The 24,898-nt window shown below is 46.6% G+C and overlaps 1 protein-coding gene across 14 annotated transcripts in view; it reads right to left on the reverse strand.

Moving 5' to 3' along the window:
* The window catches only part of CTBP1 (C-terminal binding protein 1), a 659,916-nt gene that overhangs the window by 74,856 nt on the left and 560,162 nt on the right, over window positions 1–24,898 (reverse strand). Inside the window, exons 1-2 of one of the 14 annotated variants that reach the window (XM_056554777.1) lie at window positions 16,839–17,450; window positions 15,939–16,233 (exon numbers count right to left, since the gene is read on the reverse strand). The exons of 11 other annotated variants lie outside the window; for them this stretch is intronic. In XM_056554777.1, coding sequence (XP_056410752.1) covers window positions 15,939–15,978 — 40 coding nt within the window. In that variant the 5' untranslated portion in view covers window positions 15,979–16,233; window positions 16,839–17,450. Of the gene's footprint in view, window positions 1–15,938; window positions 16,234–16,838; window positions 17,484–24,898 lie in introns of those variants that run through there. 2 more of the 14 variants (XM_056554778.1, XM_056554779.1) reach the window with 2 other exon arrangements.

Below are 24,898 nucleotides of genomic sequence, written 5' to 3' on the forward strand. Positions count from 1 at the left end.
GCATGGCGTGACCTCACAAGGGGCCTGACTGATGTTAGAATCCCTGCAGCGCTCACTCGGCGTTTGGAACTTAATGTTCCGAACGCTGGACAGTGGAGTACCCCTTTAAAGGGGTATTCCAGGAAAAAAAAATGTTTTATATCAACTGGCTCCTTTCAATAATTATCAGCTGCTGAAGTCGAGTTGTTGTTTTCTATCTGGCAACAGTGCTCTCTGCTGACATCTCTGCTTGTCTCGGAAACTGCACAGAGTAGAAGAGGTTTGCTATGGGGATTTGCTTCTAAACTGGGCGGTTCCCGAGACAGGTGTAATCAGAGAGCACTTACACAGAAAACAACAACTCAACTTCAGCAGCTCATAAGTACTGAAAGGATTAAGATTTTTTTTAATAGAAGTAATTTACAAATCTGTTTAACTTTCTGGAGCCAGTTGATATATATAAAAAAAACTTTTTTCCTGGATAACCCCTTTAAGGTTTACATGCCCGACTCGCAGATTACTTGTGGGAAGTAGTGATTTCTCAAGATATAGAACCAGTACGGAGAAGGGACAATGCGGAGAAACATGTAAGAGTTTCATAAGAAACGTAGGCCTACATTCACATTCACAACATGATGTAATTTTGGATTCTAGGAAACCAAGCAATATGTATCCCCATACAGATGCAGCCTCTTACTTACCCCTTTATGATCTTAGAAACTTTCTCTAATCTTTCCTTGAAGGAACCTACAACTTCCTCCCAAATGACTAAATTCCATTCAGCTTCATTCAATTGAAGGATGTCTGCAATGAAAACATAACTCTCCATCGAAAAAACACACAGGAGGAAAGCCTGAACTGCAAAGTACTGTAAGCTGCGTCATACTTTAACTATTCAGTCATTTGGGATCGCTGACCACACTCCAGTAGGACTCAATGGTAGACACAACCAAATTGTTACCATATCACCTAGGCAGCACATACCCCAGAGCAGTGGTCCCTAACCCATTCCTCAATACCCATTCACGTTCCGGGATTTTTTTCCCCAGTTACTCTACTGGAAAAGAACAGGGAAAAGAATAAAATGGTGGACTGTTGGTGGGCCTTGAGGACTGACTGGGGATCTCTGGCCAAGGGCACCTGGGGAGAAGGGAACCAACCCATTATAGTTGCATCCCCCTTTAGGGATGGTGAGAACCTGTGCAAGGATCCACTTCCATGGGAAGAAGAATGCAGGGACTTAAAGAATGATGCAGGGACTTAAACCAAGGCATTGGGGCAAACCATTACCAAATCCTCAAGTACAAAGTGTCTTGGGAAGGTGATAACTGCTTCCAAAAGAAGAGATCATTTTAATATCCATACAAGTCCCCCCTTGTCTCTATGCACGCCTCCAATGCCATCGTATCATAGGCACATTGTATCCCACGTCTTATTGTCTCGCCTAAGTCTTCCAGCTCGTAATCACTTTGGGGCACACCCTACAAAAATTAACACATCCTTAAAAACCACATCATATTTGCGGTGCTCACAATAGAAGGTTACAGCACAGGTCCCTGCAGCATTGAAAGTTTTCGAGCGCCGACACACCAGATTTACCGCTGACATTTCAGAATGTCACCGCTGTTTTGATTGCTTTTTTTTATATTTATCACCCTTTTTCTTCGCTAGAAATAGCTGAAATCAAATATAAGACGTGCAAATCACACATTGAATTTCAATTAACCTTTTGCCTGCCTACCAGTAGCATACACCGTGGAGGCGACAACCAGTCCGCGGGCTGCACCATTTATCGGACTATGTTGCCTATTCAGTACAGCAACACTAAGTGTAAAGGAAGCACAGCAGGCGCAACGTGGTACGCCAACATGAAAGGATTTCTGCTCTATGAATGTGAGAAGTACCAAGATCTCCAAGGTCTTATGGATGAAAGGCACATCAAAAATGCTATTCCTCTTCCAAAAGCTAAAACTGTCCATAAATGGGCTCTTATGACTGGACACATGGAATGGGTAAGAGGGCAGTCATTCACGTACACACAGCAGTGCTAAAAGTTACCAGGGTGAACTGTTTACAGATCTTATTTTAGGCAAGTTTTACAGTATTTTTTCTGGATCTCCGACAGCTTTTTTTGCAAGGAGTATACATGCAGTAATTGTATTTTTAAAATAGCCATGGGAAAAAAAACAATACGCACCACAGTTCGCAGTGTGAACCACACAGAACAATATTGCATGCATTTTTGGCATAATTCACACCACCACGAGAACTCGGCATTAGGCTGTTTCTTCTCCCTAGAATTTCCCAGTAAATAAACACACAATGCGCAACAAAATGGAACAGAATTTACTAGTTGCCATTTAGAAAATCCCCATCCGGTTACTAGAAGTCTACAGGTTGTGAGCTGCAATACCACTCAAGGCCTGTGGATGGGTGTGATGCTGTTTTAATAAGAAAGCTGCCACATTTTTCAAAGCTTTAAAGCATCTAAAAATGTATCCCATATCCACAGCATAGAAGCTAAGTGTCAGATGCTGGAGTGTCATAACTTTAGGACCCCTATGAACTCCAGAATAGGGCCTCAACCCTCACCTCTGTATGGAGCGGTGGGTCAGCATGCGCTCAATGCTTTGTCTATCAACGCTGAAGATATAAGAGCACAGCACTTGGGTATCCCGTAGACAATGCATTGATCGTGTGATGGTCCACCACTCCATGCAGTAAGGAGTCAGAGGCTCTGTTTTGACGATCTTGGAGGTGTCACAGAGGTCAGACTCTATACGATCAGACACTTATTCCCTATCCTGTGAATAGGAGTTACGTTTTAGAGACTCGAATCCCCCTTTACCAGCCCATAAAAATAAACACATTGTGAGATCACAGAGCCATATGTTACAAACAAACTCAGCCCTGCTACATCTCTAAAGTCTTCACAATCTTTCAATCATCAAATTCAAGACTTCTTTATTAGAGCCTGTTATAGATTCTAAATCATAGGCTCCTCCAAATGGCAGATGTAGATGGTAGTAGTTGCATTTTCGTAATTATACACTGGTTGTAGTCAGTAAATCCAAAAGTGTTACACCTTGCTTTTTCAAGACTCTTGACTGGGTTCTGACCAAACATGGAGGATCAATTGTGAGAAAACTGTGCTCCTCTGGCCAGAGGCGTAGCTTGTAGCTTCTGGGCCCTGATGCAAAATCTGCAACAGGGCCCCATTTGCCAATTATAATACTGGTCTCTTATGGGGAAGTTGTGCTTTGGGGCCCCGGTGCGACTGCTACCTCTATAGCTACGCTCCTGTCTCTGGCCATACTGATCATGGAAGAAAGAAGGAGAAGCAAAAGTTCAGTAGGCTTGGGGCATTGGTATGGAAGTTTGCGGTCACCATAATCATAATTGACTTGACAGAACTCCTTTTGCATTTTCTGAGTTAAGGGCCATATATTGGGCTCCAACCTGGTGGTCAAGAGAAGGGATGAATGCTTTGAACAACCAGAGATGGCTTTCTTTGATGGCCATGTAAAACTAGACTTGGGCTACATTTACACTGCTGGCTGTCTCCGGCAGTGTGAAATCCGTTATTTTAGGATCGAAAATAGCGGGAGAAAAAAAAAAATGCTTGCACTATTCTCTCTGAAGATAGCAGTGCCCGACGGACCCCATTGACTACAATGACCCACGGTAGTGTGAAAGGGGCCTTAGCTGAACATTCAGATCATGGTGATTTACACTGTAGGCAGAAGGTTGTTGTCAGAAGTCAATTTCCATCCTAACATTCTGTAATCTTAATCTCAATATATACACGGACAAAAAAAATTATAAGAAAAACTATGAAATATTCATAACCCTTGTGTACATAGTTGGTATTCAGGACAGGTACAAAGTCTGGGGCATGATACATGGTGGTAAGGTATCACAGTATTATGGAAAAGTCTTTGGCTTAAAGGGGTTGTCCAGTTTAGAAGTTCCAGGGAATTTCAAAATGTTATATTACACAACCACTTTTAAAAGGGTTGACGGCGGTCATTTTGACGGGTCATAACGGCCAATAACGGGCCCCGATGGACCCCATTGTAGCCAATGGGGTCCATCGGTCGCCGCTATCTTCAGAGAGAATAGTGGGGGGAGAAAGACTGTGCAAGCGCTATTTTTTTCTCCCACTATTCTTTGATATTTCCTACTTGTAGAAGAGGGTCTTGGCAATAAGATGCTCACAAGATGGTTCCACAGCAATTAGTTATAATGCATGGGGAAGACTGGCAACAGGTGTTCACGTTCCCTGCTGGGCCACCACAGGAGAATCTGAGAACTACACAATACCCACTTAAACCATTGGCTTGTCTAGGTACTTCAGAACAGAAGAGGACCTCCAGAGGGAGACGGGCGATCAGCGAGACGGTCATAAACAGAGGATATATTTAATCCAAATATAAGAAAATGTGTTTTCAAAGCCGAAAACTTTGTGACATTGGAAATCTTATTACAAGACAACAAGAATGCTTAGAGTCCATAATTTCAAGACATTTTTAAAAAGGTGGGTGATGAAGATGGAAGAAAACTACTGACAAGCTATGAGGTCATCTGACCCACACACCGCCTGAAGAGAAGCTCTCGGGAAAAGAGCCCGAAAGGATGAACAGATGGTCATTACTTTTGGCCATCTAACCCGATGACCTAATGAAATAGTTACGCTGATTATCAGCCCTCAAGCTCCTTGTCAATGGCGGCCAAATTTACATTAAAAGTGCAGAACCAGAAACACAATAAACAAAGTAACAATGTATGTAGCTAAAGTAGGTAGGAGCAGGGGAAGCAGTCACAGGACCTAGTGCCGAATGGTAAGTGAAGGTCTCTCTGCTACAAAAAACATCATTGTTATAAAACACATATTATAATAGAACATGGTAAATAGAAGCCAAGTACAGATACTGCATTGGGGCCCAGATCTATATGTCCAACCTCTAAACTGAACCGAGCTACTACCTTCACCAGACCACAATACTTGGTAAAAACACAATGGTGGAACCTTCGACCATGGTGATGATCCTTAAAGGGGTACTCCCGTGGAAACCTTTATTTTGTTTTTTTATTTTTTATCAACTGGTGCCAGAAAGTTAAACAGATTTATAAATTACTTGTATTAAAAAATCTTAATCCTTCCAGTACTTATTAGCTGCTGAATACTACAGAGGAAATTATTTTCTTTTTGGAACACAGTGCTCTCTGCTGACATCTCTGTCCATTTTAAGAACTGTCCCGAGTAGGATAAAATCCCCATAGAAAACATATGCTGCTCTGGACAGTTCCTAAAATGGACAGAGATTTGAGCAGAGAGCACTGTGGTCATGATGTCAGCAGAGAGCACTGTGGTCATGATGTCAGCAGAGAGCTCTGTGTTCCAAAAAGAAAATAATTTCCTATGTAGTATTTAGCAGCTAATAAGTACTGGAAGGATTAAGATTTTTTTTGTAGAAGTAATTTACAAATCTATTTAACTTTCTGACACCAGTTGATTTAAGAAAACATTTTTTTCCACTGGAGTACCCATTTAAGACGGTGTGAACAGAGCCCAATGACTTTAAATGAGACACCATGTGAGAGTCACATGTAGGCTAGAGCTGCACAGTGACTTTGAAAGTGCCACATGCGTAGTGACCAACAATCGGTACCCATGTCACGTTGATAATAGAGAAAATCTCTGTGCAAACATTCTCCCGACAGCGGAGCACCAACAGAACAGGTCGCCTCACGCCTCAATGCATTTGTGTACGGACATGCCTATTCTTTCTGCGGACTCTGAAGTAGGTATTTCCGCAGCAAAAACATCTGCTGCCGAAATTCTGGCGTCTGCACAGCGCAGCATAATCCCATTGATAGCAATAGGACTCTGCTGCTGCAGAATCTCTGTGCAGAATTCTAATGCAGAATTCGGCACGGAAACTCCATCGTGTGAACATAACCTCATTGTTCAGAATTCTGGGAGAGCTGTAACGGGAAAACTAGAAATCGGCACCATAGAAGACAATGACAAGGAGTCTCTTAGTACAGTGACCCCCCCCCCCCCCCCCCCCCGACCTACGATGGCCCCGACATACGATCATTTCAGCATACTATGGCCTCTCAGAGGCCATCGCATGTTGAAGGCAGCATCAACATACGATGCTTTTGTATCTCGGGGCCATTGCATTAAACGGCAATCTGGCAGCGCAGACCGGATAGCCGTTTACGGTGCCCTGTGTGCTGCGGTGATGATCACTTATCTGTCCTCGGGGCTCCGGCGCTGCGCACGCCGTCCCGTCATCCAATAGGAGCGGCGTGCGTAGCAACATGATGGTGGCGACGGAGAAAGAGGATGCCGGGGAAGCAGAGGCCTTGCCGGAGCGTTGGGGACACCCTGGGGACATGGCGACAGCAATGGAAGGCGACATCCAGGGCAGCGGTGACGGTCCGGAGCGACGGGGACAGGTGAATACAACTTCCTCTACCAGTGGTCTTCAACCCGCGGACCTCCAGATGTTGCAAAACTACAACTCCCAGCATACCGTTGGCTGTCCGGGCATGCTGGGTGTTGTAGTTTTGCAACATCTGGAGGTCCGCAGATTGTAGACCACTGTCCTATACTTTACATTGCACGGATCCCTCAACATACGATGGTTTCAATAAACGATGGTCCATTTGGAACGGATTACCATCGTATGTTGAGGGACCACTGTATTTTAGGGTGAAATTATCCCCAAGATGTTCTATCCCCTGTTCCTTCAGTAGCAATCCAGGTTTTTGTTTGTCATTGCAGCAGAGTGTTTGCCGCAGCCCAGGGTGGAACGTTCTGGGTGTTTTCAGAGATGTGACTCTTTCTCGCGCTGGTAGGTAATTATGGCTGATTTTCTCTAATTCCTCCCCAAGGCAATTCTTGGTGTATGGAGGAGCAAAGGCAATTATTGATCTGTCTGATGCCTCAAACAAGGTTAACAGCCGGTGTACTGCTATATGGCGAGCCTGCCAGCCATGCACGCATAGAAAGGGTTATAATGGGCATTGAATGAACACGTGTGTATGCTCCATGATGAAGTCACTACTTCTGCAAAGAAGCTGGATTATGTCTACTTTCTCCATCACTTCAACTTGGACATTAAAAACAATTAGGGATCGACCGATATCGATTTTTGAGGGCCGATACGATAATCTGTGAAGGTTAGGGCCGATAGGCGATAATTTATACCGATATTCCGGTATAAGTTATCGGCTAATTAACTCCCCCCCCCCACCCCACTACACGGCTGCAGATCATTGATTTAAACTGCAGCGGCTTTTGCGGTGCCATAGGCCGCCACCCTCTCCTCTCCCCTGCCTGTCCGGGGGTCCTCCTGAGTCCTATCACCGCCATTGTCCCCGTCCACCGAACCGCGCCGCACCCCCACCGCACCGGGGTCCACTCTACATCTGGCTCCGGTGGCGTCCTCCTGAGTTGTCACTGTGCGCACAGACGGTGACGTCACGTTGAGGACGTCACTTGTCATAGCGCACAGCGTAACACAGGACACAGCAGGAGCCAGAAGTAGCGTGGACCCCGGGAACAGGTAATTCTAAAACTGAGGATGGGGGGAGGCAATGGGGAGGCGTTGCGGTAAGGGGTGCGACGTGGTAGGGCGATCATGGTGCGGTGGGTGGTGCGGCACATTATCGGCAAGGTAATTGCCGATACCGATAACGCCCAAAATCGTGAATATCGGCCAAACCAATAATCGGTGAATCCCTAAAAACAATTGCCCAATTTTACACCCAATCACCATGGCATGCATGCCATGCCCCTCTACAGTGCCCATAGGGGAGACAGATAAGCACCTATTCCATGCTATGACGAACTACTCATCTGTTTTACATGGGACTGCATGTAAGCCTACAAAGTCATCATAAAGAAATCGCTTAAATGACAAATTCACTTCCGCACCTCATTTACTATCGCAATGTAGCCGTGAGATAAGAAAAAAAACAACAACAACAACAACCATTACAGAGTCTACGCGTTGAGCAGCGGCAGGCATTCTATTCCCAATGTCATACATCTATTCCCTGTGCTCCTCAGAGCTCTAAATAAGGATGTAATACCGCCTGCAAGACATCAATTGGACAGTATCCTTAACCGTACAGAAGGGCCCTAGGGGAGGTGAATCCCAGGGTATTCTGGAATGGAGATAGCAGGCATCGACTTCCTTTTTTACCAGTCAACCATAAAACAAGTAGCAATAAAAAATAAAAAAAATACTGTATATATATTATCGTAACAAATAAAATAAAATAAATAATTAGAAATTATAAAAACAATAAAAATTACAATATAAAAATGAAAACTAAAACTAAACAATTAAAATTTATAAATTACAAAATAAAATGAAAAGACAATATAAAAATAATATTCATTAAAACAAAAAAAATAAAAATAAAATTGAGAATATAAACATTACAAAATAAAAAAATTATAAATTGCAATGAACACTTAGGGACTTTACAGACACCCTAACATTTGCAGCTGCACTGAGCACCATTATTCATGGTGAGATTTTTTTTTTTTTTAGGCTTAAGTATGAAAACACCTATTTAGTAAGTAAAATAAAATAGATGTTACCGGTCATAGAAACATATGCGTTCTTGCTCAAACATATAGATGACGCCATGTTTAGCAGGGTCGCAGCACAAGCAAACGTGTTGCATAAATGACACTAATAACACATGGCCCTCATTGTCACCACCTCCACCCATGCAGGGTGACTAGTAGGAAGGGATTTCCTATAGAGCGGAGAAGAAGGTGGGGGAAGCCGCTTCTTTATAGCTGACAGCTGCATCTCAAGGAGCCTTAGACGTCATAATCGGCTTTTAAAAATGGGATGATGAGCAGACAAACTTAGGTAACATGAGAGGAAAAGGCTTCGCTGCGTCTTAAGGAGCCGTGTGGTTGAAGTATGGGGGTAGAGGTGCTACTTAGTGAAAGCTCTGGAGTGAAGAATTGCTTAAAATGCGATACCTATAATAAGGTTTAAAGGGGTATTCCAGGAAAAAAACTAAAATTTCTATCAACTGGCTCCAGAAAGTTAATCAGATTTGTAAATGACTTCTATTAAAAAATCTTAATCCTTCCAATAATTATCAGTTGCTGAAGTTGAGTTGTTCTTTTCTGTCTGGAAACAGTGCTCTCTGCTGACATCTCTGCTTGTCTCGGGAACTGCACAGAGTAGAAGAGGTTTGCTATGGGGATTTGCTTCTACTCTGGACAGTTCCCGACAGTTCCCAGGTGTCATCAAAGCACTTAGACAGAAAAGAACAACTCAACTTCAGCAACTGAATAAGTACTGAAAGGATTAAGATTTTTTAATAGAAGTAATTTACAAATCTGTTTAACTTTTTGGAGCCAGTTGATATACATATAGGAAAAAAAGTTTTTTTTTCTGGATAACCCCTTTAATAAGAAGGTCCTGTGGCTACATAACTGATCTATACAAGTTCTATAGAGCCATAACACAGCACCCATAAAATACCCAATACAGGGTTATCGTCAGGGCTCAAGTCCTGCAGGACCGGCCATTGAAGGGAAATCTTGGATGAGTTCCCACACTTTTTTTTGCCAGGACTTGACCCCTGGTTATAGTAGGTTCTGTCCACCAAGGACTGTGTTGCCACAAACTCCCTAAAGCAAACCAAAAATGTGTAGGACACGTGCAGCACCCATGTTAAAATTCTGTCACAGATTTAGTACAGCCATAGCTTTACGGTATCAGCCACTCTTTAGCAAATATACTACTCCATGAAGCACCGAGCTCCCATATATGATCATTCCGCCATAATAACCCTCCACGATGGAGGATGTAACAACGGGGGTTCAGTCGCCAAAGCCCCTGTTATTTGGCTATTATTGACAAGAGGGCAACTATAATGCATTCCGAAAGTACTCAGACCCTTTTAGGGGGTACTCCACTGCCCCAGCATTCATAACATTTTGTTCCGAATGCTGGGAACGTGACGTTTTTAGAGGTGTTTTATAGAGGCGTTACTCAGCGGCTGGGACAGGGAGACTGGTCAGGGTTGAAGGAAAGCTGAATGGAGCAAAGTACAGAGATATTGTTAATGAAAACTTGACCTCAGACTGGGCCCAAGGTTCACCTTACAACAAGACAATGACCCTAAACACACAGCCAAGAAAACACAGGAGCGGCTCAGGGACAACGCTGTCAATGTCCTTGAGTGGCCCAGACACAGACCTGACTTGAACCCAATTGAACATGTGGAGAGATCTGAAAACGGCTTCCATCTATGGTCCCCATCCAACCTGACAGAGCTTGAGAGGATCTACAGAGAAGAATGGCAGAAAATCCCCAAATCCAGGTGGGTAAACCTTGTGGCCTCATCCCCAAGAAGACTGGAGGATGAAATCACTACCAAAGGGGCTTCACCTAAGTCCTGAGTAAAGGGTCTGAATACTTATGTCACTGCAAGATTTTAGTTTTCCCTTTAATATAAATTAGCATAGTTTTTTATCATTGTTTTCATTTTGTTATTATGGGGTATTGGGTGCAGAATGATTGGGGTGGGTGGGGAATGTTATTTATTTTTTTTAAAATTTTTTTTTTATCTTTAAAGGGGTACTCCACCCCTAGACATCTTATCCTCTATCCAAAAGCCTGCGGTGGCTGATGACGGGCGATACAGGGGACGGAGTATTGTGATGTCACGGTTCCGGCCCTCGTAACATCACACCTCGCCCCCTCAATGCCAGCCTATGACGGCCATCATGCCTCCTCCCTTAGGCTTGCATTGAGGGCGGGGTGTGACGTTACGAGGGGCGGAGCCGTTACATCACGATGCTCCATCCCCTGTATCGCCCGTCATCAGTCATGGAGCGATCCTTGCTCCGTGCAGCTGAGGAATGAGGGTGCTGCAGGAGAGATCACGGGGGTCCCCAGCAACGGGACCCGTGCGATGAGATATCTTATCCCTTATCCTTTGGATAGGGGATAAGATGTCTAGGGGCAGAGTACCCCTTTAGGACATGGAGCAACATAAAATGTGAAGAAAGTGAAAGAGCCTTAGGACTTCCTGAATGCATTGTAAGTCTGCAAGTAAAATATAGTATTACACACCACCCACACACCGTTACTCGGTATCCTCACCATTGCTTTGGCTGAATAAGGGTGTTCTTAAATAGGGGGGAACCCACCTGCATCTTTTATGAAACCATATTCGCTTATTAGGGCACAGGGGGAGATCTGTACCCTAATAAGAGACTTTATCATGCTTGGCCTTTTTAGGCCATGCTTCTCAGCAACACAGGACGCACCCTATGGGTGACAACAGCGGATCTCTGTCTACTTGTGGTGTCAACACTCATGGTTTGATGACACACTAGGGGTCCTATCCACAACAGCAAGACAGCGGCTGCAAATAAGAGCTGATCACGCGGAAAATACAGTTGTAGTCATTTAAAAGAATTGACCAAACGGACATCCTGAAAAAGTCTTATATCCTAGTAAATGGACCAAATATAGTCGATGGATACAGTGTGGGTACACTAACATACATCAGCATAGTGTTCTGCAGGCGAGCCCATGTATACCACAAATGTCGTTTTTTTTTTATGTGAACATAGCCTTAGAGCCTATTTAGACAGGTCAACAGGAGGCAATGCATATAGCGCCAATCTTGCTGATCGGCGCTTGTTCACTGAGCCTGCACAGGGCTTGAATGGGTTATCCAGCATTAAAAATGGATCCCCTACCCACAGAATAGGGAAAAGGTTTTAATAGCAGGGGGAGTCCAACCTCTTAGACCCCTGTGATCTCCAGAATGGGGGCCCGAACATCCTGGCTGCATAGAGCTTGGAGTCGTCAAGCGCTCAATGCCACAGGGAGTTTCGAGGACCCATCCTAGAGATCGCAGGGGGTCCCAGTGGTAGTACCATGGTAGAGCAATGGTCAGCACTATCTGAAAAGTGGTGGTGCACGAGGAAAAGAGTAATGTAATATAATGAAGGAGGTCCCAGCACTCACCGATGCAAGCAATTAGTATTAGCAGAGGAAGGCTATGTGCCGAAATGCGTCCTGTGACTTGGATATACAATAAATACTAATTGCTTGCATCGGTGAGTGCTGGGACCTCCAGTAGTAGTACCAACCCCCCCCCCCCATGCTCTTACACTTAACCCCTATTCACACAGGATGGGGATACATTTTTAAACGCTGGAGTACCCCCACAATCAATCATGTAGCCCAATAATACATCACTATCGGCCACACATCCCGTCTACACACAATAACTTATATTGCCGCACTAGAAATGCGATCAGCCTATGAAGAAGCGTTTGTTTATTGGCTGAACGCAGGTTCTTTTAGACAGGCCGATTGTCAGGAACGAGCTTTCCTAGGAACGCTCATTCACTAGAATCGGCCTGTGTAAAAAAAAAGCCTTTAAATGGGCACTGTCAGATCCAAAAACTTCTACAAGTATGTCTATCTTGGCAAAACATTAACCTTTCTGAAATACTTCATGTTAACTCCTTTAAAGGGGTACTCCAGTGGAAAAAAAAATAATAATTATCAACCGGTGCAAGAAAGTTAAACTGATTTGTAAATGACTTCTATTTTAAACTCTTAATCCTTCCAGTACTTATCAGCTGCTTTATGCTCCACAGGAAGTTCTTTTCTTTTTGAATTTCCTTTCTGCCTGACCACTGTGCTCTCTGCTGACACCTCTGTCCATGTCAGTAACTGTCCAGAGCAGGTTATGCTTTCTATGGGGATTTGCTTCTACTCTGGACAGTTCCTGACATGGACAGAGGTGTCAGCAGAGAGCACTGTGGTCAGGCAGAAAGGAAATTCAAAAAGAAAAGAACATCCTGTGGATCATACAGCAGCTGATATGTACTGGAAGGATTCAAATTTTTAAATAGAAGTAATTTATAAATCTGTTTAACTTTCTGGCACCAGTTGATGAAATAAAATAAGCTATCCAGTGGATTACCCCTTTAAATAGAAATTATGCCTTATACAAAAAAAAAAAAAAAGGGGTCCCCATATCATTCAGAACATAATACGGCCCGGCTGCAGCATCATCTTTGTCCCAGTTGAAGCACAGGCAGGGACAAAGTCCAGGAAGTGAGGACGGGACTAGTATTCCTCTGTGCTTACTCCTGTCCTATCAGACTACACCGTGAAAACAAAGAGGAGGGGTTACAGAGCAGCCTGCAGTAATTGGATGGAGAGACCCAGCACAGCAGACTCAGGGAGGAAGCGAATGCATGGTGAGTGAGGGTGGGCTCAGTTCTTGCCTTGGACACGCCCCTTCCTGAGCAGTGGATGTCAGAATGAGAGCAGCAGAACAGAGGGATTTGAGAGCCAAATAAAGAAGCTAGACACATAAAAAACTGACAGGTGAAGCATCTGCATGAATTAGTGAGTAACATATATAAGCATCATTATTTTTCATTCATGAGAGGGACGCTTTAACCAAAGCCAGAAGTGGATTCAAAACACAGAAGTGGAGCAAATCTTTACACCATGGAACAAACCTAAAAAATCCACCCAAAATCCACAATAAAATCCTTGAGTTTCACATGGACTTCGTTTCCAAAATGGTAATTTTCCCACCAGAAATTTGGCCGTAAAGAATCGACAGCAAAAATTCACATGCAACACATTTAGTGCAGCTGTGGCCACATCCAAACCCCATCTTAAAGGAGTACTCCACTGGAACACTTTTTTTTTTTTTTTTTTTAATTAACCGGAGCCAGAAAGTTAAACTGATTTGCAAATTACTTCTATTAAAAAAAATCTTTACTCTTCCAGTACTTTTTTAGCAGCTGTATGCTACAGAGGAAGTTATTTTCGAATTTCTTTTTTGTCTTGTCCACAGTGCTCTCTGCTGACACCTGATGCCCGTATCAGGAACTGTCCAGAGCAGGAGAAAATCCCCATTGCAGACCTATGCTGCTCTGGACAGTTCCTGATACGGTCATCAGGTGTCAGCAGAGAGCACTGTGGACAAGACAAAAAAAAAAGAAATTCAAAAAGAAAAGCATTTCCTCTTTAGCACACCGCTGCTAAAAAGTACTGGAAGGGTAAAGATTTTTTTAATAGAAGTCATTTACAAATCTGTTTAACTTTCTGGCATCAGTTCATTTAAAAAAAAAAAATAATAATAATAATAAAGATAAAAGTTTTCCACCAGACTACCCCTGTAATGTGGTGCTTCTGGGTGGGGTCCTTTGGCTTTTTAATAGTTTCATGACGAACTATCAAGAATAGGAATGGGTATGAATAGCCGAAACGTCGCAAGAGAGGGGAAAGGAGGAAAAAGGAAAAACCTTGCTTGGCCGATTAATCATTTCTGGTTAACGTATAACTACGCGGTCAGGGTCATTTAAGCGAGCCATGCCAGAATAGAATATACCGGTGTGCCTCCAGCTGTTGCAAAATTACAACTCCTAGCATGCGCGGACAGCCTTTGGCTGTCCGGGCATGCTAGGAGTTGTAGTTTTGCAGAAGTTAGAGGTATATAGATACTAGAATATACAGACATTATCTGTATCACCCATGAGCCTTTACAACCAGGAAGGAAGTGATGCACCACAATAAGCTACAGCAGAAAACCAGGCCACCCACCCCCCACCCCCCACTCTTCGTACTGCCCGTCAGCAACTAACGAACCATAACTCCCAGCATGCGCTGATGTTGAGAACTGTAGGTCCACAGGTTGTAGACTGGTGTCTTTATCCCCCCCAAAAATTATAATAATAATTTATAATAAAAATAATAATAAAAAAAATAAATAAAATAATAATGTTATTATTATTATTATTATTATTATTATTATTATTATTATTATTATTATTATTATTATTATTATTATTATTATTATTATTAAACTGACTGATGTCACCACGAGCTGCGTCAAGTGAACCCAGCTTTGCTATGACAAACTCAGCCCTGCTACATCAGTACGACACCCAAGGAAGAGGGGGGGGTATAGGAAACAATAGGGGCATTATACTGCATGCAAATCCAACCCAGTTGACCTCAGCATGGCTGAAACCTAGTCATAGCAAACGAAAGGCGAAACACAAAATGTAAAATTCCTCGAAGGCACGAGGAGAGCAAAGAGCAGCCATTTGTTTACTGGGATACTATGAAAAAAAAAAAAACTAAGCATTGTGGGTAATACAATCCTATTTGTCGCCTTGAAAACACGAAACTGGTTTGACACCCTGAATTCTTCTCAAGCCTCCACCCTATAGAACAAACCGTCTGAAAAGATCTAGAAGGAGCGGAGGACCTCTTTATATGCTAATAGGGCTCTGAAAAGGAGAAGCCTTATGGGCTACGCCATTGTTCCCAGCCTGGGACAGATGCAGATGCATCCCCGTGTCCCCAAAAGCCGTCTGGTCAACTGCATTGTTACTGGTTTCAGGACATATACGTAGCACAGTTTAACAGATTTTGAAATATTTTGCAATTTTTCAACATTTTTCTAAAAAAAAAATTAATACAAAAGAAAATTAGAATTTTTTAAATATATATATATATATATATATATATATATATATATATATATATATTATATATATATATATATACATACACACACACACACATATACGTACACACACAGCATTATGATATGGCGGTGACTTTAATGCATTGAGAAGCACAGCAGAATTATTAGAGCTGACCACTGCACAGAACAATCACTCCCATCAGGATAGATATATATATTTCAATAGGGAGCAAGAGCAACCCACAGTCACTCCCAAAAGCATTCTATATGTCTATATGAACCATACGAGTGCCATATGGCAATAGGTTTCACATGGAATTCAAGATAGTAGAAGCCCACCAGCTCTATAAGCCTATTCCCCGGTACTACAGGGGTTAATACAAATCCCCCCTTGAAGAGTAGGTTTTAGCGTAACTTACATTTTTCCGTCGCCAAGGGGAAAAAGTTCCAGGCGTGCATCCTAAGCACCAAATAACCTCTAGATGCAATTCCTTTTCCAACGAACTTTAAGCCAAAAAATTAAAAAAAAAAAAAAAAAAAAACACCCAAAATTTTATTTTCTCCTTGTCTGAGTAGTGACAAATATCCCTCCTTTGGACCGGAAATACGCTCCTAGATCCCTGGGCAGACCAGGACTCCTTGGTAAATCACCGCAGGACAAGTGAAACTATCTGATGTACAGATGAGTCAGAAATCCATTACAGATCCTTATTCCTTATTGAGACAAAAAAATAAAAAATCCACAGAAAAATTTATATTTGTCATTTCAGAGTAAATTCATAGTAAAAATTCTGCTGTCTGTCCCGGTGTTTGCTGCTGCTGCAAATCTAGATTTTAAATTATTATTTTTTTGATGATCCTAGCAGTATTTTTTTGCCCCCCCCTTCGCTTGAACAGATTTTATTTCCTCTCTTGGATAGTTCTTCCGACAAAAAGGAAAAAAAAAAAAAATTACACATTGCAACACACTTTTTTTTCTGGTGGGATTATGATCTCAACTTAATGTGGTTGTACTGCCATGGGGGGGGGCGCGGAAAGAAGGAGGAGGAGGAGCAGGAGGGCAAGAAAAAGAGAGGGTGTAAGCCAGTTCCTTTTTTTTTGCTTGAGAAAAAAAAAAATTACATATATATATATAAAACTAAACTAAAATGCGTCAAGTGTAGTGAAAGCACTAACTCAGAATTTTTTAACCCCTTTCCCACCGGCGCCCCCTGGGCCTAAGCTTAAACGCTACCAACTGCCAAGGACATGAAAGCAATTCAATATTGACAAATATTCTAATTCAAAGTCTTTCCCAAAAGCAACAATGTATCCATTACCTGCCATCCACAGAATGTCCAGACTCAAGTTTTTTAGTTTTTTTTCTTTCTAAAGCCTGATATGCATGGGGGTCGTAACCGAATCCGACGCCGACAGATAAAAATCTACATTTCGGTAACAATAATCAGGTTGCAAAATAAATTAAAAAATAAAATAAATAATAGAAAAATGAATCTTTTTAGAGCTGCTGCAGCCACAGGATGGGGCCCGCTGGTCAGTGCACCACATAACGCTCCATCAGCATGGCTGGGATAGAAATAATCCTTTTATTCTGCAAAGGGGGGAAATGCACTCAGTCTCCCATTGAGTCACAGACACACAAAAGCCGGAGAGGAATGAAGCCAGGGATAGAGGGAGGAGGGGGATGGGACATGCAGTCACACAACAACAATCTATCCACAAGTAACAGGCAAATAACACATGAAATGACTTTTAATGCACAGAGCATTACCTAGAGGCAACCCCTTGTTTAGCAAGTGAGAACTTCCCATTGAGGTGTGTTTCCAGCCTCTCTAAAAATGACTGAGATATGGAAAATTAATCCCAAGCATATGGCCGCCACTTCAATTTTTCCCAGAAGTAAAGACACACACACACAGGCATACACACTGCCCAAATGCGACTGACTGAGGGAGAGGCGGGAGGGAGGAGACAAGGCACGGGCGGAGATCATTCTCATGGTTCACAGCAGAGGATGAGGGAGGAGAGGGGTGCGGGAGGGAGGAAAGGAGAGGAGAGGAGGGAGGAGAAGAGTGTGGCGAGGGAGGAGAGGAGAGGAGTGCGGGCGGGAGGAGACAAGGCACAGGCAGAGATCATTCTCATGGTTCACGGCAGAGGATGAGGAAGAAGAGGGGTGCGGGAGGGGAGGAAGAAGAGGGGTGCGGGAGGGGAGGAAGAAGAGGGGTGCGGGAGGGGAGGAAGGAGAGGGGTGCGGGAGGGGAGGAAGGAGAGGGGTGCGGGAGGGGAGAAAGGAGAGGGGTGCGGGAGGGGGGAAAGGAGAGGGGTGCGGGAGGGGGGAAAGGAGAGGGGTGCGGGAGGGGGGAAAGGAGAGGAGGGAGGAGAGGGGTGAGGGAGGAGAGGGGTGCGGGAGAGGGGAAAGGAGAGGAGGGAGGAGAGGAGTGCGGAGAGGGAGGAGAGGAGAGGAGGGAGGAGAGGGGTGCGGGAGGGAGGAGAGGAGAGGAGGGAGGAGAGGGGTGCGGGAGGGAGGAAAGGAGAGGAGGGAGGAGAGGAGAGGAGTGCGGGCGGGAGGAGACAAGGCACGGGCAGAGATCATTCTCATGGTTCACGGTGGAGGATGAGGGAGGAGAGGGGTGCGGGAGGGAGGAAAGGAGAGGAGGGAGGAGAGGAGTGAGGAGAGGGAGGAGAGGAGGGCGGGAGGAGAGGAGGGAGGAGAGAGACAAGGCACGGGCGGAGATCATTCTCATGGTTCACGGCGGAGGATGAGGGAGGAGAGGGGTGCAGGAGAGAGGAGAGGAGGGAGGGAGGAGAGGAGTGTGGGAGGGAGGAGAGGAGTACGGGGGGAGGAGAGGAGTGCGGGGGGGAGGAGAGGAGTGCGGGGGGGAGGAGAGGAGTGCGGGGGGGAGGAGAGGAGTGCGGGGGGGAGGAGAGGGGTGCGGTAGGGGAGGAGAGGGGTGCGGGAGGGGGGGAGAGGGGTGCGGGAGGGGGGGAGAGGGGTGCGGGAGGGGGGGAGAGGGGTGCGGGAGGGGGGGAGAGGAGTGCTGGAGGGGGGGAGAGGAGTGCGGGAGGGAGCAGAGGAATGCGGGAGGGGAGGAGAGGAGTGTGTGAGAGGAGGGGGAGGGGAGGAGTGCAGGAGGAGAGGAGGGAGGAGAGGAGGGAGACAAGGCACGGGCGGAGATCATTCTCATGGTTCACGGCGGAGGATGAGGGAGGAGAGGGGTGCGGGAGGGAGGAGAGGGGTGCGGGAGGGAGGAGAGGGGTGCGGGAGGGAGGAAAGGAGAGGAGGGAGGAGAGGAGTGCGGGAGGGAGGAGAGGAGTGCGGGAGGGAGGAGAGGAGTGCGGGAGGGAGGAGAGGAGTGCGAGAGGGGAGGAGGAGGGGAGTGTGGGAGGGGAGGAGGAGGGCAGTGCGGGAGGGGAGGGAGGAGGGGAGTGCGGGAGGAAAGGAGTGTGGGAGGGAGGAATGCGGGAGGGAGGAGAGGGGTGGAGGAGAGCGGTGCAGGAGGGGAGGAGTGTGGGAGGGAGGAGTGGAAGGAGGAGAGGAATGCGTGAGGGAGGGACTAGAGGAGTGCGGGTTGAAGGGAGGGAGGGAGAAGGGAGTGCAGGAGGGGAGTTGGGGAGAGGAGTGTGGGAGGGGAGGAGAGGAGTGCGGGAGGGGGAGAGAGGAGTGCGGGAGGGGGGGAGAGGAGTGCGGGTTGAAGGGAGGGAGGGAGGAGAGGAGTGCGGGAGGGGGGGAGAGGAGTGCGGGTTGAAGGGAGGGAGGGAGGAGAGGAGTGCGGGAGGGGAGTTGGGGAGAGGAGTGCGGGAGGGGAGGGGAGGAGAGGAGAGAGGGAGGGGAGGAGAGGAGTGCGGGAGGCGAGGAGAGGATTGCGGGTTGAAGGGAGTGCGGGCGGGAGGAGAGGAGTGCTGGAGGGGAGGTGGGGAGAGGAGTGCGGGAGGGGAGGTGGGGAGAGGAGTGCGGGAGGGGAGGTGGGGAGAGGAGTGCGGGAGGGGAGGTGGGGAGAGGAGTGCGGGAGGGGAGGTGGGGAGAGGAGTGCGGGAGGGGAGGTGGGAGAGGAGTGCGGGAGGAGAGGTGGGGAGAGGAGTGCGGGAGGGGAGGAGAGGAGTGCGGGAGGGGAGGAGAGGAGTGCGGGAGGGGAGGTGGGGAGAGGAGTGCGGGAGGGGAGGTGGGGAGAGGAGTGCGGGAGGGGAGGAGAGGAGTGCGGGAGGGGGGGAGAGGAGTGCGGGAGGGGGGGAGAGGAGTGCGGGAGGGGGGGAGAGGAGTGCGGGAGGGGGGGAGAGGAGTGCGGGAGGGGAGGAGAGGAGTGCGGGAGGGGAGGAGAGGAGTGCGGGAGGGAGGAGAGGAGTGCTGGAGGGGAGGGGGGGAGAGGAGTGCTGGAGGGGAGGGGGGGAGAGGAGTGCGGGAGGGGAGGTGGGGAGAGGAGTGCGGGAGGGGAGGTGGGGAGAGGAGTGCTGGAGGGGGGGAGAGGAGTGCGGGAGGGGAGGAGAGGGGTGCAGGCGGGAGGAGAGGAGTGCGGGAGGGAGAGGAGTGCTGGAGGGGAGGAGAGGAGTGCGGGTCGGAGGAGGGGAGAGGAGTGCGGGTGGGAGGAGGGGAGAGGAGTGCGGGTGGGAGGAGGGGGAGAGGAGTGCGGGTGAGAGGAGGGGGAGAGGAGTGCGGGTGGGAGGAAGGGGAGAGGAGTGCGGGAGGGGAGGTGGGGAGAGGAGTGCGGGAGGGGAGGAGTGCGGGAGGGAGAGGAGTGCGAGAGGGAGAGGAGGGAGGGAGAGGAGTGTGGGAGGGAGAGGATGGGAAAAGGAGCTGTGCTGCAGGATGAGGGGGACAATGAAGGGTTATCAATCAGAGTATAGTGGGGATAGTAGTCAGAGGATAATGGGATAGTAGTCAGAGTATAATGGGGATAGTAATCAGAGGATAATGGGATAGTAGTCGGAGGATAATGGGATAGTAGTCAGAGTATAGTGGTATAGTAGTCAGAGTATAATGGGGATAATAATCAGAGGATAATGGGATGGTAGTCAGAGGATAATGGGATAATAGTCAGAGGATAATAGGATAGTAGTCAGAGTATAGTGGGGATAGTAGTCAGAGGATAATGGGGATAGTAATCAGAGGATAATGGGATAGTAGTCAGAGGATAATAGGATAGTAGTCAGAGTATAGTGGGGATAGTAGTCAGAGGATAATGGGGATAGTAATCAGAGTATAATGGGATAGTAGTCAGAGTATAGTGGGGATAGTAGTCAGAGGATAATGGGATAGTAGTCAGAGGATAATGGGATAGTAGTCAGAGTATAGTGGGATAGTAGTCAGAGTATAGTGGGGATAGTAGTCAGAGGATAATGGGATAGTAGTCAGAGGATAATGGGATAGTAGTCAGAGTATAGTGGGATAGTAGTCAGAGTATAGTGGGGATAGTAGTCAGAGGATAATGGGAATAGTAATCAGAGTATAATGGGATAGTAGTCAGAGTATAGTGGGGATAGTAGTCAGAGGATAATGGGATAGTAGTCAGAGGATAATGGGATAGTAGTCAGAGTATAGTGGGATAGTAGTCAGAGTATAGTGGGGATAGTAGTCAGAGTATAGTGGGGATAGTAGTCAGAGTATAGTGGGGATAGTAGTCAGAGGATAATGGGATAGTAGTCAGAGGATAATGGGAATAGTAGCCAGAGGATAATGGGATAGTAGTCAGAGTATAATGGGGATAGTAATCAGAGGATAATGGGATAGTAGTCAGAGGATAATGGGGTAGTAGTCAGAGGATAATGGGATAGTAGTCAGAGGATAATGGGATAGTAGTCAGAGGATAATGGGATAGTAGCCAGAGGATAATGGGATAGTAGTCAGAGGATAATGGGATAGTAGCCAGAGGATAATGGGATAGTAGTCAGAGGATAATGGGATAGTAGTCAGAGTATAGTGGGGATAGTAGTCAGAGGATAATGGGATAGTAGTCAGAGGATAATGGGATAGTAGTCAGAGTATAGTGAGGATATATCTCATATCTATCTCATATCTTTATCTAATATATCTATCTATCTCATATCTATCTATCTATCTCATATCTATCTATCTATCTATCTATCTATCTATCTATCTATCTCATATCTATCTATTTCATATCTATCTATCTATCTCATATCTATCTATCTATCTATCTATCTCATATCTATCTATCTATCTATCTATCTCATATCTATCTATCTATCTCATATCTATCTATCTATCTATCTATCTATCTCATATCTATCTATTTCATATCTATCTATCTATCTCATATCTATCTATCTCATATCTATCTATCTATCTATCTATCTCATATCTATCTATCTCATATCTATCTCATATCTGTTACGCCGAGCGCTCAGGGTCCCCGCTCCTTCCCGGAGCGCTCGCAGCGTTCTCCTGTTCGCAGCGCCCCGGTCAGACCCGCTGACCGGGAGCGCTGCGATAATGTCCCTAGCCGGGATGCGATTCGCGATGCGGGACGCGCCCGCTCGCGGTTCGCATCCCGACCCGCTTACCAGACTCGTTCCCCGTCTGTGCTGTCCCGGCGCGTGCGGCCCAGCTCCCTAGGGCGCGCGCGCCGTCTCTCTGCGATTTAAAGGGCCAGTGCGCCACTGATTGGCGCATGGTTTTAATTAGTGTGTTCACCTGTGCACTTCCCTACATCACCTCACTTCCCCTTCACTTCCTTGCCGGATCTTGTTGCCATTGTGCCAGTGAAAGCGTTCCTTGTGTATCCCAAGCCAGTGTTCCAGACCTCTTGCCGTTTCCCCTGACTACGATCCTTGCGGCCTGCCCTGACCTTCTGCTACGTCCGACCTTGCTCTTGCCTAATCCCTTGTACCGCGCTTATCTCAGCAGTCAGAGAAGTTGAGCCGTTGCCGGTGGATACGACCTGGTTGCTACCGCCGCTGCAAGACCATCCCGCTTTGCGGCGGGCTCTGGTGAAAGCCAGTAGCAACTTAGAACCGGTCCGCCGGCACGGTCCACGCCAATCTCTCTCTGACACAGAGGATCCACCTCCAGCCTGCCGAATCCTGACAGTAGATCCGGCCATGGATCCCGCTGAGGTCCTGCTTCCAGTTGTCGCTGACCTTACCACGGTGGTCGCCCAGCAGTCGCAACAGATAGCGCAACAAGGCCATCAGCTGTCTCAACTGACTGTTATGCTACAGCAGCTTCTACCACAGCTTCAGCAACCATCTCCTCCACCAGCTCCTGCACCTCCTCCGCAGCGAGTGGCCGCATCCAGCCTCCGTTTATCATTGCCAGACAAGTTTGATGGGGACTCTAGACTTTGCCGTGGTTTTCTCTCGCAATGTTCCCTGCATTTGGAGATAATGTCGGACCAATTCCCAACTGAACGGTCAAAGGTGGCTTTCGTGGTTAGTCTCCTGTCTGGGAAGGCCCTGTCATGGGCCACACCGCTCTGGGACCGCAATGATCCTGTCACTGTCTCCATACACTCTTTCTTCGCGGAGATTTGAAGTGTCTTCGAGGAACCTGCCCGAGCCTCTTCTGCCGAGACTGCCCTGCTGAACCTGGTCCAGGGTAATTCTTCAGTAGGCGAGTACGCCATCCAATTCCGTACTCTCGCCTCCGAATTATCTTGGAATAACGAGGCCCTCTGCGCGACCTTCAAAAAAGGCCTATCCAGTAACATCAAAGATGTGCTGGCCGCACGAGAAATCCCTGCCAACCTGCATGAACTTATTCATTTGGCCACCCGCATTGACATGCGTTTTTCCGAAAGACGCCAGGAGCTTTGCCAGGATATGGACTTTGTTCGCACTAGGCGGTTTCTCTCCCCGGCTCCTCTCTTCTCTGGTCCGCTGCAATCTGTTCCTGTGCCTTCCGCCGTGGAGGCTATGCAAGTAGACCGGTCTCGCCTGACACCTCAAGAGAGGATACGCCGCCGCATTGAGAAGCTATGCCTGTACTGTGCCAGTACCGAACACTTCTTGAAGGATTGTCCTATCCGTCCTCCACGTCAGGAAAGACGCACTCCGACTCCGCACAAAGGTGAGACAGCCCTAGGTGTGAACTCTGCTTCTCCACGTCTTACTGTGCCTGTGCGGATTTCTTCTTCTAACTCCTCCTTCTCAGCTGTGGCCTTCTTGGATTCTGGATCTGCAGGAAATTTTATTTTGGCCTCTTTCGTTAACAGGTTCAACATCCCAGTGACCAGTCTCGCCAGACCTCTCTACATCGCCTCAGTTAATGGTGAAAGATTGGACTGTACGGTGCGTTACCGCACAGAACCCCTTTTAATGTGCATTGGACCCCATCACGAAAAGATTGAATTTCTGGTACTTTCTAACTGCACTTCTGAAATTCTTCTCGGACTACCTTAGCTTCAACGCCATTCCCCTACCCTTGACTGGATCACCGGGGAAATCAAGAACTGGGGTACTTCTTGCTACAAAAAATGCCTTATGTCTGCTCCCAGTCCTGCCAGTCAAAACCCTATGGCTCCTCCGATATCAGGTCTCCCCAAGGCCTATCTGGACTATGCCGATGTTTTTTGCAAAAAACAAGCAGAGACTTTGCCTCCTCACAGGCCTTATGACTGTCCTATTGATCTCCTCCCTGGTACTACTCCACCCCGGGGCAGAATCTATCCTCTGTCTGCTCCTGAAACACAAGCCATGACGGAGTACATCCAAGAAAATTTAAAAAGGGGATTTATCCGCAAGTCTTCCTCCCCTGCCGGAGCAGGGTTCTTCTTTGTCTCCAAAAAAGAATGTTCCTTACGACCATGCATTGATTACCACGGTCTTAATAAAATCATTATAAAAAAACGCTATCCCCTGCCTCTTATCTCGGAACTCTTTGACCGCCTACGTGGCGCCAACATCTTTACCAAATTGGATTTAAGAGGTGCATATAATCTCATCCGCATCAGGGAAGGGGACGAGTGGAAGACCGCATTTAACACCAGAGACGGACACTTTGAATATCTGGTTATGCCCTTTGGGCTTTGCAACGTCCCTGCCGTCTTCCAGGACTTTGTACATGACATTTTTCGTTATTATATACCTGTGTTGTTGTCTACTTGGACGACATTTTGATTTTCTCTTCTAACCTCGAAGAACACCGCCGTCATGTCCACCTGGTTCTTCAGAGACTCCGGGACAATCAGTTATATGCCAAGATAGAGAAATGTCTCTTTGAATGCCAATCTCTTCCCTTCCTAGGATATTTAGTCTCTGGCCAGGGACTTCAAATGGAACCGGACAAACTGTCGGCTGTGTTGGATTGGGCACGCCCCTCCGGACTCCGAGCTATCCAACGTTTCTTGGGGTTTGCCAATTACTACAGACAATTTATTTCCCATTTTCCCACCATTGTGGCGCCAATTGTGGCCCTAACCAAGAAAAC

The sequence above is a fragment of the Hyla sarda genome, chromosome 1 (genome assembly GCF_029499605.1).
Source record: "Hyla sarda isolate aHylSar1 chromosome 1, aHylSar1.hap1, whole genome shotgun sequence".
Classification (NCBI taxonomy): Eukaryota; Metazoa; Chordata; class Amphibia; order Anura; family Hylidae; genus Hyla; species Hyla sarda.